This window comes from Diceros bicornis, chromosome 2, assembly GCF_020826845.1.
Source record: "Diceros bicornis minor isolate mBicDic1 chromosome 2, mDicBic1.mat.cur, whole genome shotgun sequence".
NCBI lineage: Eukaryota > Metazoa > Chordata > Mammalia > Perissodactyla > Rhinocerotidae > Diceros > Diceros bicornis.
The window spans coordinates 89,626,345-89,640,511 of NC_080741.1; the positions used below are offsets into that span (position 1 = coordinate 89,626,345).

A 14,167-nucleotide genomic window follows, 5' to 3' on the forward strand; every position below is an offset into this window, starting at 1 on the left:
CTCGGCCCTTTTCTCATGGAGCGAGGACAAAGGGCACTGGAAGTCACCACCAAAGGCTGGACCTCAGGCTCACACTGCTGTCCATTAAAGGCTGGCCGAGGAAAACGTGACAATACAGCAGAGGCTAGAAGGGTATAGACAAACTGCCGTTTTATGTTCTTTTTTGTTAAATCGTTCCTGGCATGTGTTTTAAGTGCATTTTGCTCTTAGTTTGAAAGAGTGACATGGACGCAGCACTCAGGCTGTTTCTCGGAGAATACATGGTCTAGGAGAAATGGCTATCTATGCCTGAAACAGGTCCCCACCAGCCTCAGGCCGCGGAGGCAGCAGCACAAGCCCCAGTTTCTACGGTGACGTCTCCTCAACTGGCAGAAGAACCTCCAATCCCAGGTCTCAGCAATTCCACGCGCTCTCCGTCTCTGTGGAGAACCTGGGGTCCTGTCAGGCAGCAGTGCCTGCGGGTCACAGGCTAGAAGAGGCTCCCTCAGGTCAGAAGAAAGCCCTCCTGGCGAAGACTGGGAAGAGACGATTCAACTTGTAATAATCCCAAGTTCTCCGCCTTCTGGAAAAAGAGTGAGTTGGCCTGGGGGCAGGAGGGAACACCGTCCTTCTGCTTCAGGATGTCCTGTCCAGAGGGTGGGCACAGACATAGGCTCGCTTCTCTAACACCTGTTGGGACACTTTCCTAATCTGTTCATCTAGGTTTTCTGGAGCATCTGGGGGGGAAAAAGAGAGAGAAAGTGATGCGTCTGCAGTGTGGTAATAGAAATACGGCTGTGGCTGGAGCACTTCTTTCCAGTTAGGTCTGCCCACCCGCTGTGAAGGAGCGGGAGATGATCCCCTCCTCAAGCCCCCGGAAGTGATCCTGGGCTGCAGGGAGAGGAAGGGACGGAGGCTTCGTTCCAAATAACAAAGGGCTCGTCCCTAAAAACGCCAGATATCATGGGAGTAGGGGTGGGGAGAGGGCACTTGCTCAAGGAAAGACTCCTCTGCGATTTAAGTCTGCTGGAGGAGAAACCGCTTCTTCACCCTCCCCAGCATGTGGCAGTCATGGCAGCAGCCAGGGCCGGAGCTACACGGGATCGTGCAGCCCTCTGCTCAGCGAGTGCGGTAGCGCTGGCAGTCTCTCCGCCATCTCCTGGCGAAGGGCTGGGCTCTGCAGCAGACACGGTACAGAGCCTTGGGGCCACCGGGGCTGTGAGGGTCAGGAGGAGAATTTGAGCTGGATGTTCTCAGCCGTGGCCAGGTGGCCGTGGAGGAGGAGGAGCAACTCCAGACAAGCTGAGCAGTAGGAGCAGAGCCCCTGCGCGGCCCAGGCCGGAGCCTGAGGCCCTGCGAGAAGGGCAGGTTCACTTCAGCTGCAGCGCAGGCAGCGAGGCGGCAGGGCAAGTGCCTCCTTCCTTTGCGAACCTCACTGGGCAGACGCCAGCAGGGCCCGCCCGGGGGCTCTGACCGCCCTCATCTGCCGCTGTGCTCCTGCCCGGCAGGCCCTGCTGCAGGGAAGCGCAGGCCTTACCAGCCTTCTCTCCAGGCAGAAGTTTGTGAGCAGCCAGCAGGCCCTGGGAGCCTGACGGTCCAGAAACGGCTCACTGTCAACAGTCACCTGGAATCGGGCCCTCTCCTCCCTCCCCCAAACCACCCCACTTACACTTGTCCAGCTGAGACAGGGCGGAGAGATTCTGATAATAAGCTTCCGTGCAGAACATGGTGGCCAATAGAACCTGCCAGAAGCAACGTCAGAGAGGACGACCACTGAGAACCCTGGGATCTCTGCACCATAGGGCACACTCCCCCTCAGTGTCTGACCTCTGAGTTCAAAGAACTTAGTCTGGCAGCCAGACTGTGAGCTTGGCCAGGGTCAGGAGGCCTGGCTCAGAAGTCACACAGTCTTAGGCTCTAATTCCAGCCCTGAGCCAAACTAGCTCTGTCCCAACGTAGCCTCAGTTGCCTCCTCTGTGAGAGGGACATCATAATCCCCGTGGCCACAGGCTACTGGGGGACAGTGCATGTAAAGATCCGGTACACAGTAGGCACTCAATGTCTGCATCCACCCCTCCAGCAGGGTGAGGAAGGCACACAGGGTGAGGGCGCTGGGTTTGGGACCCATCACTCACCCACCTTCTTCTCTCAGGTTGGAAGACGAAAGCACGTGGCCCCCTGTCCTGAGCAGCACGGACCCTCCCATGACCTCACCACGGGCCACAACCCGGCAAACTCGCCAGTATCCGGGTCAGCTGCTGCACCGACCTTGCGCTCCACTCCCTCTGGGACCGCCGCTAGGCGCCAAGGCCCTTGATTCGCCCCCCAGACTCCCTGGCTGTGCCGTGCCGCCCAATGACCACCCCCACCCCAGCAGCCTCGTTAAAGTGCAACAGGACAGAGCTGGCAGGGAGGCTGCCTGTGGGGCCGGGTGGGATGGGCTCACCTCGTGGTCGTGGTTCCGGAGCCCCACTCGGATTGAGCGGCTGGCACGCGACAGCACGGCCGTCATGCCATACAGGTTGATGAGGATGTTAGCCACCCGCTTCAAGACCATCTGCTCCTCCACGATGGTCTGGGAACAGAGGCCCAGGGTGAAGACTTGCTGCCTTGGACCCCGCACACACACGGTTCCTCCCCTGGGTACATCCTCACCCATCTCTGCGCCTCGCTCTATGCCTCGGGGAGGGGCTAATGCTGCCCTGCCCTTCGCGTTGGGCGAGGCTGGCTCACGGCTGCCTTCTCTTTTCCCTTTGCTCTGTCTAGATTTGGGCAGCGGTTAAGGCAGGACCAGGTCCCAGAACCCTGGCTGAGACCAGAGGCTGGTGCTTCATATGCCCTTCAGCAGCAAGATCCTCAGACATCAGGTCCCAAGATTCAGGCCCAGGTGGGGCTGCTCCTCCCAACTCCAGGGAGCCCCCCCTTCACCTAGAAGGTGCCCACCCAGCTAGCTGAGTGGCCCCCAGGACAGGCAGCCACAGCCAGCCTCGCCTCCCAGGTCCCCCTCCACGGTGGCCAAGAGTTCTTTCTAGGCCTGGTCCCGAAGGTGGACACTTAGCAAAACATCTTGGAGGGCCTGCCGCGGCCCCAGGTCTGGCAGGGGCCCGAGCACCTTGCCAAAGCGGAGCAGCAACGTCTCCACGGTTCGGCCAAAGTAATACACGTTCTCCTCGAGCTTGCTGGCACTGTCCTAGGAGACCAGAAGGGAGGACTCGGCTCAGTACCTCCCCACAGTGCCCGTCCCGTCCCACCCAGACCGGGCATGGCAGGGGCTCCGGGGCCCAGGCCCTGCTAACAGGCCAGGCTGTTCCCCATCATGACAGCGCAGAGAGGGGGGATCAGGTGTCACTTGGACTGACCCTCATCACATCCATTCCGGGAAAGGATTATCCAACAGAAGGGCACCCAGGTGGGGCACACCTGCTGAGCCTACTCACCGCAACACTGGGGTGCACAGCTCCAAGCTTCCCCGTCAGCCCCAGGTCCACAGTTCGGCCCAGGGAGTCTCGAAGCCTCCGGCCAATGGTCTCCATGATGGTGGTCACATTGCCCCGTTTAAGCTCACTGCAGACAGGCCCCAGCCCCATGACCTGAGGCCCTGCTGCCAGCTCCCACTGGCCCGCAACACGGTCCCCCTCGGTACCCCCCAAAGCTCCAGGGCACCTGCTGCCTCTCCCCAACTACAGAGCCACAAACGGCCAACTCAGGACCTACGTGCCCCTCGCCCTGGCCTGGGCCTGCCGGATGCCTGGCTGCAGGCAGAGCCCTCCCAGCCGGTCAGAAAGCAGCCAGTCTCCTCTGAGGCGGAGCCACACAAAAGTGCTTCCTCCACAAGGAGCCAAGTCACAGACAGCTTCCAGGTCATCCTCTCCTGTTAAGGGGTCTGCAGAATGCTCTGAGCAACCCATACTTGGGCTCCAGCAGTGATTTCTAACTGCTCTAGCCCCAGGATGGGGGTCGAGGGGAGCAGGAGAGAACAAACTGGTCTTACGTTGGCCTCTGAGCCTGGCACCTGTGTGAGGGGCACCTCTCACTCCCGGGTTCTAAAAGCAGAGCTTCCTGCAGTGTGGGAGGCGGGGGCTGCCCAGGGAGAAGGCAGGAAGGCTGCCCTAGGCAGCTGGCCCTGTCCTTACCCACAGGTGAAGCCGAGCTCTAGAGCCTGGCTTTCAGGGCCCCACACTCACTGCCAAGTCTCCCGCCTCCTTCCCTCCCTGCAGCCTCGTGAGCAAGGCTGCCCTGCCCCGTCCTGGGACAAGGCGGCCCCTCCTCTTGCCGCCCCAGCACGGCCTCTTCTGGGCAGGTGGGACCCGAGGAGCAGACAGTGGGAATGGCACCTACTTGACCCTCGCAGTCAGGACGCGGCCGGCGTGCTGCAGGCCTGTCAGGGCGATGTACATCCGCAGGATCTCGTTGGTTCCCTGTGGCCAGCAGTATAGAGGTCAAAGGCCGCCCCCCTCGGGGCAGCCCCAGCAGCGCCGTGTGTGTGACTGGGTAGGCCACGCCACTGCCTGCTCACCCGCACCGTGGAAGCCACTGCTTTGAAAACAGCCAGGAGTGGGGCTGCGACTAGGGGGTCAGGGCAACACGTAGGCTACCACCTCCACAGGGACGAGTGGGGAGCTGGCAGATGGCCGTGGCCTCCCTCTGGGGCCTACCATCTCTCCCTGACCAATCACATGTGGGTCATTCCTTCCTCAACCCTCGGACTCTGCTTCTTTGTAATGGCAGAAACGGCTCTCCCCAGCTACAGAGAGATGCTGATGCCCAGGACACAGCAAGTGCTAGGCCACGCTGCTGGCTCTCATCCAGGCCAAATTCCCCAGGGAAGCCACAGACCGCTGAGGAGGGGCAGCTGGCAGCTCTGCTCCCCAGTGCCGGGTGTCAATACCCAGAGGGCCACCTCTTCCCTGCTGCCATCCCTGGCCACCGCCCCTCACCACCCAGGATTTCATCTGATCTCGGGGAGGCAGGCTGTGGGGCCTGTGCCCATGGTGCACGATGGTGCTGTGGGTCAGAGGGGAGGGGGCTGGCCCCAGGCCGCACAGCCAGCGCTGGGCACTGAGCCCTCCAGCCAGGCTGTGCCACTGACGGCGAGACTCCTGCAGGAGAGGCAGGGGGAGGGTGGAGGCCTCCAGGCTAACCCTTGCCCCGTCCTGGACAGTCTCGACGGAACCATCTGCTTCATGCCAAGGGCCCCGCACCCCTCAGAGCTTCCCGAACCCCTGCTGACCATGCCACCCAGGCCGAGGGGAAGGGGCCCTGGAAGAAGCTGTCCTGGGGCAGCAGGGCTGTGACTGTCCCAATGCCCTTGGGAAAGTGCCCCTTGTACCCTCAGGCTGGCTGCACCTTCTGTCCACTGAGGGGCAAGACACAGGGCTGGGACATGTGGGGAACACAGGGAACAAAAGCAGCCAGTGAGGCCTTCCCCTTGGTGGGGGAGCCCAGGAGTAGAGCCCCAACTGCGGCCAGTCTGAGGGTGCCCCTCGGAAACCACACCACTTGCTCAAGTGCCAAGCCTCGCACTTACCTAAGGGTCTGCCTCCTGCGCACCCTACATCCGTCCCAAGATCCTGGCCATCCTCTCTCCACAGTCTCTAAGTCCACCCCTTCCCTTCCCCTCTGGGCGCCCTGGCCTCTGGTCTCACCTCTGCAAGCCACCCCCACATGAGCCTTGGGGAGTTTCCTAAAACGCAAATGCCACCAAGTCAGTCCCCGCTCATAACCCTCTTATGGCTTCCACCGCTCTCACAATGAGATCCAGATTTCTCTGCTTACCAGCCAGCGTCCTCCACAACCCGGCCACTTGTCTTCCCTTCCCGTCCACCCCTCCCCCAGCCCCGCTGAGCAGGACTGGCTGCCGCTCCCACACAGACTTGCTTATTCTCCCTCCTTTTGCCTAGTGCTGGCAGGTAGGGTCCTACCTGGGCCTGGCACGTACTGTTTCCCTGCCCTCAGCCCAAATTGCCCTCCTCTGGGCCTGGTCAAAGTCCTCTCTGCCCTCAAGGGCCAAGGGCACTTGCTTCATGAGACTCGGACCCCCTCTGGGAGGAGGTGCACCTCGGTCCCTCACTGCACCAGTATTCCAGTGTCCTCCTCGGTCAGTCAGGCCGTCCAGTCAGACGAGTGCCCCAAAGGCGTCTGTGGCTCCAACCCCCTCTTTCTTCCTTGCCCTCAGATCCCCACCTGGCACACGCTCACTGAATGGACTCTAGGCTTGTGAACTCACAGGGGCTGGGCTGGGCAAGCCCTCAGAGATGACCCTGCTGAGCTGCCCCAATAGCCTGAGAAGGAAACCCAGACCCAGAGAGTGAGCATCCGAGGCAGAAGCCAGGCCTCCTCCAGGAAGGTCTCTGCTCGTCCCACCACAGCCAGCCAGAGGCAACTGGCAGAGACCTGCAGGGTCACCAGGAGGGGGTGGGCTCAGCAGAAAAGGCCCTCGGGAGTGGGACCCCGAGTGAGCTGCTTGGCCTCTCAGCCTCAGCCGCCTCCTCTGCAGAACGGGGTCTACGCAGGGTTGTGAGGAGGGTCAAATGAGAGGACACACAAGCCAGCCTATGTGCCGTGGCGGCAGCCCCGAGGACCAGGAGGCTCGAGAGCGGGCACTCACCTCAAAGATGAGCAGGATGCGGGTGTCACGCAGAATGCGCTCAAACGGGTAGTCCCTCATGTAGCCCGAGCCCCCGAAGATCTGCAGCGCCTCACTCACGCACTGCCAGGCGCCCTCTGAGCTGAACACCTGCCACGGACCCAGGGGCAAGGTGAGCACGGGGTGAAGGGTGCCGAGCCCCTTCCTACAGGAGGACCTCAGCCATGGGGGCAGGTGGCCGGGGATGGAGTGGGAGGCCCGGTGTGGAGAACCGGGCCTTGGGATGAGACCACCCCCCGTAGGAGCCCTGACTATCACGGTCTCACTGGGTGGCCTCAGGCAAGTCCTTTTCCTTCCTCGACCATAGTGACCAGCTGTGGCTCCCCCGCCACCGTGACTTTTCATACCTGGGAGGTTTCCTTGGGGTGGACGGGCCTCCTCCGCACCCTCCCCACCTGGGGAAGCCCGTCCTTTTAGAAGCCACCTCAGGTGTCACCTTCTCTGGGAAGCCTGGCCCACTCCCGCCCAGCCCTGCTCGCCTGCGACTGGCTCCTCGGCACTGGAACTACGTGGCTGGACACCTGGCCCCGTGTGGACAGGCTATGTGTCTGTCCCCACGTGAACACCCCGAGAGCAGCGAGACTGTCAAACTCGGCCCTGGGCTGAGCTCCAGAAGAGGAGCTGCTGACGGGGGCCGGTGACCGTCTGTCATTGTTGACGGGTGACGAGGGGCTACAGGGAAGGCAGAAGCACCAGCACAGAGGCTCAACACAGCAACTCAGTAAAGCCTTACACGTGGTTCCAACCCGGTTAGGCACATTCTCCTCCCGACACTAGACTGGCACTTCTCTAAGCTGGCATACTGCTCACCATTTCTCTCAGGAGTTTAATTCAGAGCCCAGTTTGAAAATAACTATGGGCACCTCAACCAAATATATCATAAAGGGAGGTTTTGATACAAAAAAGTAGGAAGGCAATACGCTCAGAATAAAAGACAGTCCTTCCCAAGAAAGCCAGGCTGCTATCTTACATTAATATGAAGTATAACACATGACCAGTATTTTCCCTTTCTGCTACAGACTGGTAATCAGCTGGTGACAACTTAGCACAAACCCACTGGGAGATGCTGACCTGTCCTGTAAACTGGCACTCAACTGGGCACTGTTCTTTGCTGCTTCTCCTGGGCTATTCTGGTCCCCCAGCTGCGTCCTAGAGGCGAGCCTGCTCATGGCAGGTACGTCATAAATACTGGGTCAACGATAAGCTGACCTATAAACTAATGAGAAGAGGAAGATGGCAAGCAACACTGGGTCTGCAATGCGGCAGCTCAAGAGCTTTTCTGTCTGTCTCTGGCTGTGCTGGGGTTACCTTCACCATGGCAGCCTCGATGGAGCAGTCGGGAAACCCTGGTTGGTCCAGCATCCCTGCAGTGAGGTAGGCCATACTTTCCATTACGTAAGCCTTCTGAGCCATCAGGGCAAACTTCTCCTGGAGTGTTCAGGAAAACACAAGAAACAATCTGCACGTACTGAGACCCAGATCTGCCCACCAGCAGAGAAGGGGACTAAGCCTAGAGTCTCAGTGCCCGAGAGAACCAGCCCGGCACTCACGGAAGGGCGGGAGCCCCACGGAACAGGGCCACATCGCGTCTCCTTCCCGAGCCACCGCAGAGGGGCACCCGGAAAGACACAGCACGCACACTTTTAATGCCCACGTGAAATCGTCAGGCGTAGCCCTCCTAGCCTTAGTACCTGAATTAATCCAAATTCACTGAGGTTCCTGTTGAACTGTTTCCTCGTGCAGGCATATTCAGCGGTCATTTCTGAAGAAGAGCGGAGTTAGTAAAAAGAAGAGTTTTCTGGCTGTCCTAAGGCGCTTTCCTAAGGCTGTCATCATTCCCCTTCAAACACTCGGGCAGGAACCATGAGAAACGGGTCCACTGGGCCCAACACCCTGAAATACAGAGCCCTTTTCTAGCACAGCCGGGTTGGAGGAGGGACTGTCCACTCCTGGTGGTGCCCGCGGCAGTGGACGTGAGCAGTAGCAGACCCTGGAGTCAGACCCAGGTCTGAATCGGGCACTTTTCCCACCAGCTAGCAGCCTGGGCCAAGCAGCTCCCCCTCCCTGGAAGCACTACCGACCTCACAGAGTGGCTGGGAAGACCACGTGAGACGCGGGGGAAAGGCGCCCAGCACAGAGCGGGCCCACAGAAGCGCCCTCGACGCAAGTGGGAGCAGGCTCACACCTGGCACAGCTGTTCAGCACCAAAGCAGGAGGGCAGCCTGTTTTGAAAACTCAGGCCTGTGGCTTCAAGATGTATAGCTGTGAACAGGTGCACCTCTAAAGGCACCTGAGTGAACACAGCGGCCTCCCCGGGTCAGCAGCGCCCCCACCTTCCTCCACCTGCAGTCAATGCTCTCCAGTCAGCACTTTCACAGGCATGATCCAAGTGCAAACGGGTCCCCGTGATGGCTCAGAAGGAAGACAGAAACCCACATTCACACATTTCTGGGCCTCGGGATCTCATCAGAGGTTCTACGTCATTTGGGGATAGGCTGGCTATAAGGGCCCTCGTGAAGCTCCTGTAGAGTTTTCCAGATGGGGAAGCAGAGGCCCAGAGGGCTTCAGGGCCTTGGGAGCAGCACAGCAAAGTGAGACGAGCCCTGAGCTTGGAGTCTGAAAGGGCCAGCTTTTAGCCCAGGGGCATCGCCTTGGGCGAATCACTCACCCTCTCTGAGCCTCAGTCCCCTCATCTATAAAATGAAGGTGACAGCCTAAAACAAAGCACCCCCATCCCACCTTGCCCTGACCTCTGAGGAACTTCTAAGCACTCAGGGGTATGCCAGCCCTGGGCAACCCCCACCACCGGCAGCCAGGGCCCCCTGCATTTCCCTGCAGTCACCTCCACAAAGCTAAGAAGGTAATGACATTTCGTGCCCAACAAAAACTCTATAGGGCTGTTTTAGGTTCACTGCCAAGGACAGTCCAGGGTTCTCTCAGGTATCCTAACAGAGAAAACGTGGGGAAGATCCAGAGGCCAAGGGAGCTGGGTTCCAAACCTGATCCCACTCCTGACCCACCCACTGTGCAGAGTCACCTGCAGAATGGGGACCCTGTGAGAGTTCTCGCTAATGTTTATCGGTGTCTGGCTCTCACCTGGATGTTCCCTAAGAAGCCGAGTGGTCAGAGCAGCAACCTGCCTCGACCTCTGACAATGTCCACTCCCTCTCTCCCCTGACCCTCTGAGTAGGTAAAACAAAAGAACGTTGAAACGTGAAGACTAACCTTTGGGGGCAGACTGAGTACATTCTTTGGTCTAAACGGAAGCCCAGATCCTGCACTTCAGCTGGACCCTTTGTCCAGGTGGCCTGGCTCGGCACCAGCCCTGCCCTGGAGACATGGCAGAGCCTCTGGGCTGGAGAGGGGGCAGCAGGGCAAGGCTGTGCCACGAAGGGCTCCTGTCCCCGACTTACCTACCGATCAATTTCTTGAGCATTCCGGCCACGGCACTGCCCATGCTGAACCGCCCGCTGTTGAGGATGTTCATGGCCACCTGCAGGGAGTGGAGGTGGCTCACTGAAACCCACCCCCAAGCGTCCTGCTTCCCCCTACTGTGCTGGGAAAGGTCCCAGGGCCCCGGAAGACCAGAGGTGACAGTCCACAACAGTGCTTATTTATTTTTACCAGGTTTCTTGAAAATAAACAGCAAGTTTCTAGAGAATTCTGTGCCAGCATCTGGGCGGAGAGAATCATCCTGCTAATCCTCATTGGGCCGGGAGAGAGCACAGTCCCAGTGCTTCTAAACAAGGTGACTCAGTCACCACAACGACTCTCATGAACATCCTTGGAGTCATACCCCCAAAAAGCCATGACAATCTTATTCCAAAAGAACAGGTCAATTCTCTTAGTCTTTAAGGGAAGGGAGTAGAAACTCAAGACTTACTGGGTACAAGCTGCAGCTACTTAGACTTTCCCAACAATGCCTCAGCAGCAGGATCCTCATTTTACGGATGAAGAACCTGGGGTTCGGAGGGGTGAGGTGACTCTCCCAAGGTCACACAGCAAGCATCTGCCTGACATCTAGGCCTGTGCTCTCTCCACTGACCCAGCCCCTTACACTGACATGACATGCTCCTCCCCCACCAAATTTCTACAATAATGATATCTGTTAGGGAGCTGTGTCGGCTTCTCTCCTCTTTTCCAGTCCTACCTTCCTACGGAATGCAGACAGAGAGCAGCTGGTGACGAGGGACAGGCACACACTTGTGTACACACTGCTTCCTCACTAGACTATCCAGATCCATGGAGGCCTCTCCTTACACACCCGAAGGGGCACAGAGACAGACAGCTGACGAGGCAGCAGGCGGTCGGCAGTGTGCTGGTGGACTGAAGAGGGGCACACAAGTTCAGCAGGAAGGGTTGCGTGTGTGTGTCCTCTGGTGTGGGCAGAGCGGATGTTGGGCAGCCAAGGCTCCCAAGGAGCCCCTGAGGGGGTCTACCAGGCCATCGAGAGAGGAAAGGCCGCCACCATGAGCCTCCTAAAGGCCAATGTGACCTGCCAAGCCTCTGCTCAAGCCCGTGCTACCAGCTAGGAGGCCTCAAAGGAGGGCTGGGGTCTGAGGGCAGAAGGGAGCCTGTGAACCCCACAGTTTTCCTGAAAAGCTCAACTTCAAATATATTACTGCTTTTTACTGAGTGCTTGCTTATGTGAGGCTTGGACTCATAAAACATGCAACTGGATTTGAACTCACGATTACCTGTTAACCTGAATAGGAGAATCTCTCAAAACAGATCCTGTGGGATTGGAGAGATTGGAAACTGAGCCCACTACTGGGAAAGGCAAGTGTTGATTCTAACCGCTCAGCCACGGCAGCTGGGAAATGTGGTGGACGAGGCCACAGGCACCCTGGGTGTCGGGCCAGCCCCCAGCACTTGATGGGGGAGGGGGCCTGGCTAAGTCACACCACAGAGTGACATTCAGACCCCGCCCTGCCTCCTCCCGGGGCCTCTGACCTCTAGCTTCAGACTTCCTGTGTCTCAGGACATGGGAGGACACTGGCCTCTCGACCTGCCAGGCTATGAAGAGGAACTGCGTCCTCCCACCTTTACTCCCTCTTCCCAAACAAGCTTTCAAACGCCAGCTCACGGTTCTGTGAACAAAATCCCCTTCACAGCCCCTTCACGGTTTATTCTTAACTCCATTAAAAAAAATAGAAGGCAAAAAGGATTTGACACTAGGTCTCATTCCCCAGAGGATCAAAGATCTACTAGGTTTAGCCTGGTCTCAAGAGGGGCTCGTGAGCTCAAATATTCATCTTGCTGTTTACCTCAGAATCCTCTCCTCCCGCCTCCTCAGCTCCACGCTTTATCACTGCCTCTACCGCAGAAAAGTTTCCTTCTACGATTTCCACAACCACACTCTAGATCGCAGTTTTCCCAGATCAAGATACAATCCATTCCTTCAACAGCCCGTCAGTGAACTGCCTCCCCGCCTTCAGAGGTCTGTTGATAAAACCTTCTGCCTTCCCAGGGGAAGAAGCTCTTACTTTTGTCTCACATCAGCCACTCAATTTTCACCCGGCCTGGGACCACTCTATGATCTCCGGAATCACCCAAGTGTATCACACTTCTTAGTATCTGGGTTAACTGGCAAGTAATCCCACTATTAACAAATAAAGGGCTTTAGAAATCAATTCTCTTTTGCATATTAAAAGTCATTTTGGGGGCTAGCCTGGTGGCGTGGCGGTTAAGTTTGCGTGCTGCGCTTCAGCAGCCCGGGGTTCATGGGTTCAGATCCTGGGCGCGGACATACGTACCGTTTATTGAGCCACGCTGTGGCGGCGTCCCATATAAACTAGAGGAAGATGGGCACGGATATTAGCCCGGGGCCAGTCTTCCTCAGCAAAAAGAGGAGGATTGGCAACAGATGTTGGCTCAGGGCTAATCTTCCTCACCAAAAAAAAAGAAAAGTCATTTTTCACCTAACACAATGGAAACAAATGTTTTAACACAGTGTTGGGATGGACTGGGAGAGGGGCATTCTCACACACTGCTGGAGGAGAAGACACTGGTCTGACTCCCCAGCAGGCATCTAGGCAACACGGGTCAAGAATCCTCTGACCCAGTAATTTTATTAGCGGTGTTGAAACTCAGGAAATAACTAGAGAAGTGTGCAAAGATATGTACAAAGATATATGCCACACAGTGTGGTTCTGAGCAGGGAAGAAGTGAGAACAGTGTTAAGTGCACGGTCCTGGGCCTGGTAACATTCATTGTGGCATTGCCACACAAAGAAATGCGATACAACATTAAACATTAGTAACATACGCTCACTAGCATGACGAGACTGTTAGGATTTATTGATAAGTGAAGACATGCAGGCTATATCACACGTACACACCAAACATTTAAGCGATACATACACTTTAAGAAGATCTAGAAAGATAAGCACCCAAAATGTGAACATGAATGGCTGCTCTCTCGGGGACAGGCTTCAGGTGATTTCATTTTTCTCTCTGTCTGTCTGTATTCTCTAATTTGTATGTAACATCTGGGTTACACGAATCATAAACAAGCCTATCACCACACAGACTGTTCCCTCGTTTGTACTTCCACCTCGACAAGCCTTTGTTCCACAGTCACTGAGCAGCCTCGTGACAGGAGCTCTGGCTGATGCTGTTTATCTGATTCTCATGATACCCAGGAGCAGGGAGGCATTGCTTTGATCCCTACTTCACAGCAAGGGAGGGGGCTCCCCAGGGTGAAGATACTTACCCAGGTCACCCAGTAAATTAGGGCAGGCCAACAATAAAAAGACAAATAGTTTAAAAATGGGCACAGGATTTAAAAAGGCATTTCTCCAAAGAGAAATGGCCAACAAGCACAGGAATAGATGCTCAACATGATTAGTCATTAGGGAAATGCAAGTATTGGAAACCACAATGAGATACCACTTCACACCCACTAGGATGGCTATAATTTTAAAAACAGACAATAACAAGTGTTGGTGAGATGTGGAGAAATTGGAACCTTCATATATTGCTGGTCGGAATGTAAAATGGTACAGGTGCTGTTGAAAACAGTCTGGCAGTTCCTCATAAAATTAAACATATGGTCACCAAGATGACCCAGCAATTCCACTTCTAGGTCTATACCCAAAAAACTGAAAACATATTTTTCACACAAAAACTTGTACACGAATGTTTATAGGAGCATTACTGATAATGGCCAAAAAGTGGAAACAACCCAAATGTCCATCAGCTGATGAAAAGATAAACAAAATGCAGTCTACCATACAATGGAATATTACTCAGCCACAAAAAAGGAGTGACACCTGCTACAACCTGGATGAACCTTAAAAACATTACGCTACACTGAAAGAAGCCAACCACAAAAGACCACACCTGGATTCCATTCATGGGAAATGTTCAAAATAGGCAAATCCACAGAAACAGAAGTAAAATAGCGACTGCCAAGGGATGGGGGGAAGAGGAAACGAGAAGGTACGGCATTTCTTTCTGGGGTGATGGAAATGTTCCGGAATTAGACCACGATGATGGATGCAAAACATAGTGAATATAGTAAAAACCACTGAGGTGTACA

At 56.3% G+C, this 14,167-nt stretch overlaps 1 protein-coding gene across 1 annotated transcript in view; it reads right to left on the reverse strand.

Moving 5' to 3' along the window:
- Nucleotides 1–525: 525 nt before the first annotated feature.
- Nucleotides 526–14,167, reverse strand: part of ACAD9 (acyl-CoA dehydrogenase family member 9) — a 39,942-nt gene continuing 26,300 nt past the window's right edge. The window contains exons 9-18 of the mRNA XM_058566375.1: nucleotides 10,043–10,118; nucleotides 8,317–8,387; nucleotides 7,934–8,053; nucleotides 6,587–6,715; nucleotides 4,318–4,397; nucleotides 3,417–3,543; nucleotides 3,092–3,169; nucleotides 2,426–2,554; nucleotides 1,649–1,721; nucleotides 526–716 (exon numbers count right to left, since the gene is read on the reverse strand). Coding sequence (XP_058422358.1) covers nucleotides 616–716; nucleotides 1,649–1,721; nucleotides 2,426–2,554; nucleotides 3,092–3,169; nucleotides 3,417–3,543; nucleotides 4,318–4,397; nucleotides 6,587–6,715; nucleotides 7,934–8,053; nucleotides 8,317–8,387; nucleotides 10,043–10,118 — 984 coding nt within the window. The 3' untranslated portion in view covers nucleotides 526–615. The remainder of the gene's footprint in view (nucleotides 717–1,648; nucleotides 1,722–2,425; nucleotides 2,555–3,091; nucleotides 3,170–3,416; nucleotides 3,544–4,317; nucleotides 4,398–6,586; nucleotides 6,716–7,933; nucleotides 8,054–8,316; nucleotides 8,388–10,042; nucleotides 10,119–14,167) is intronic.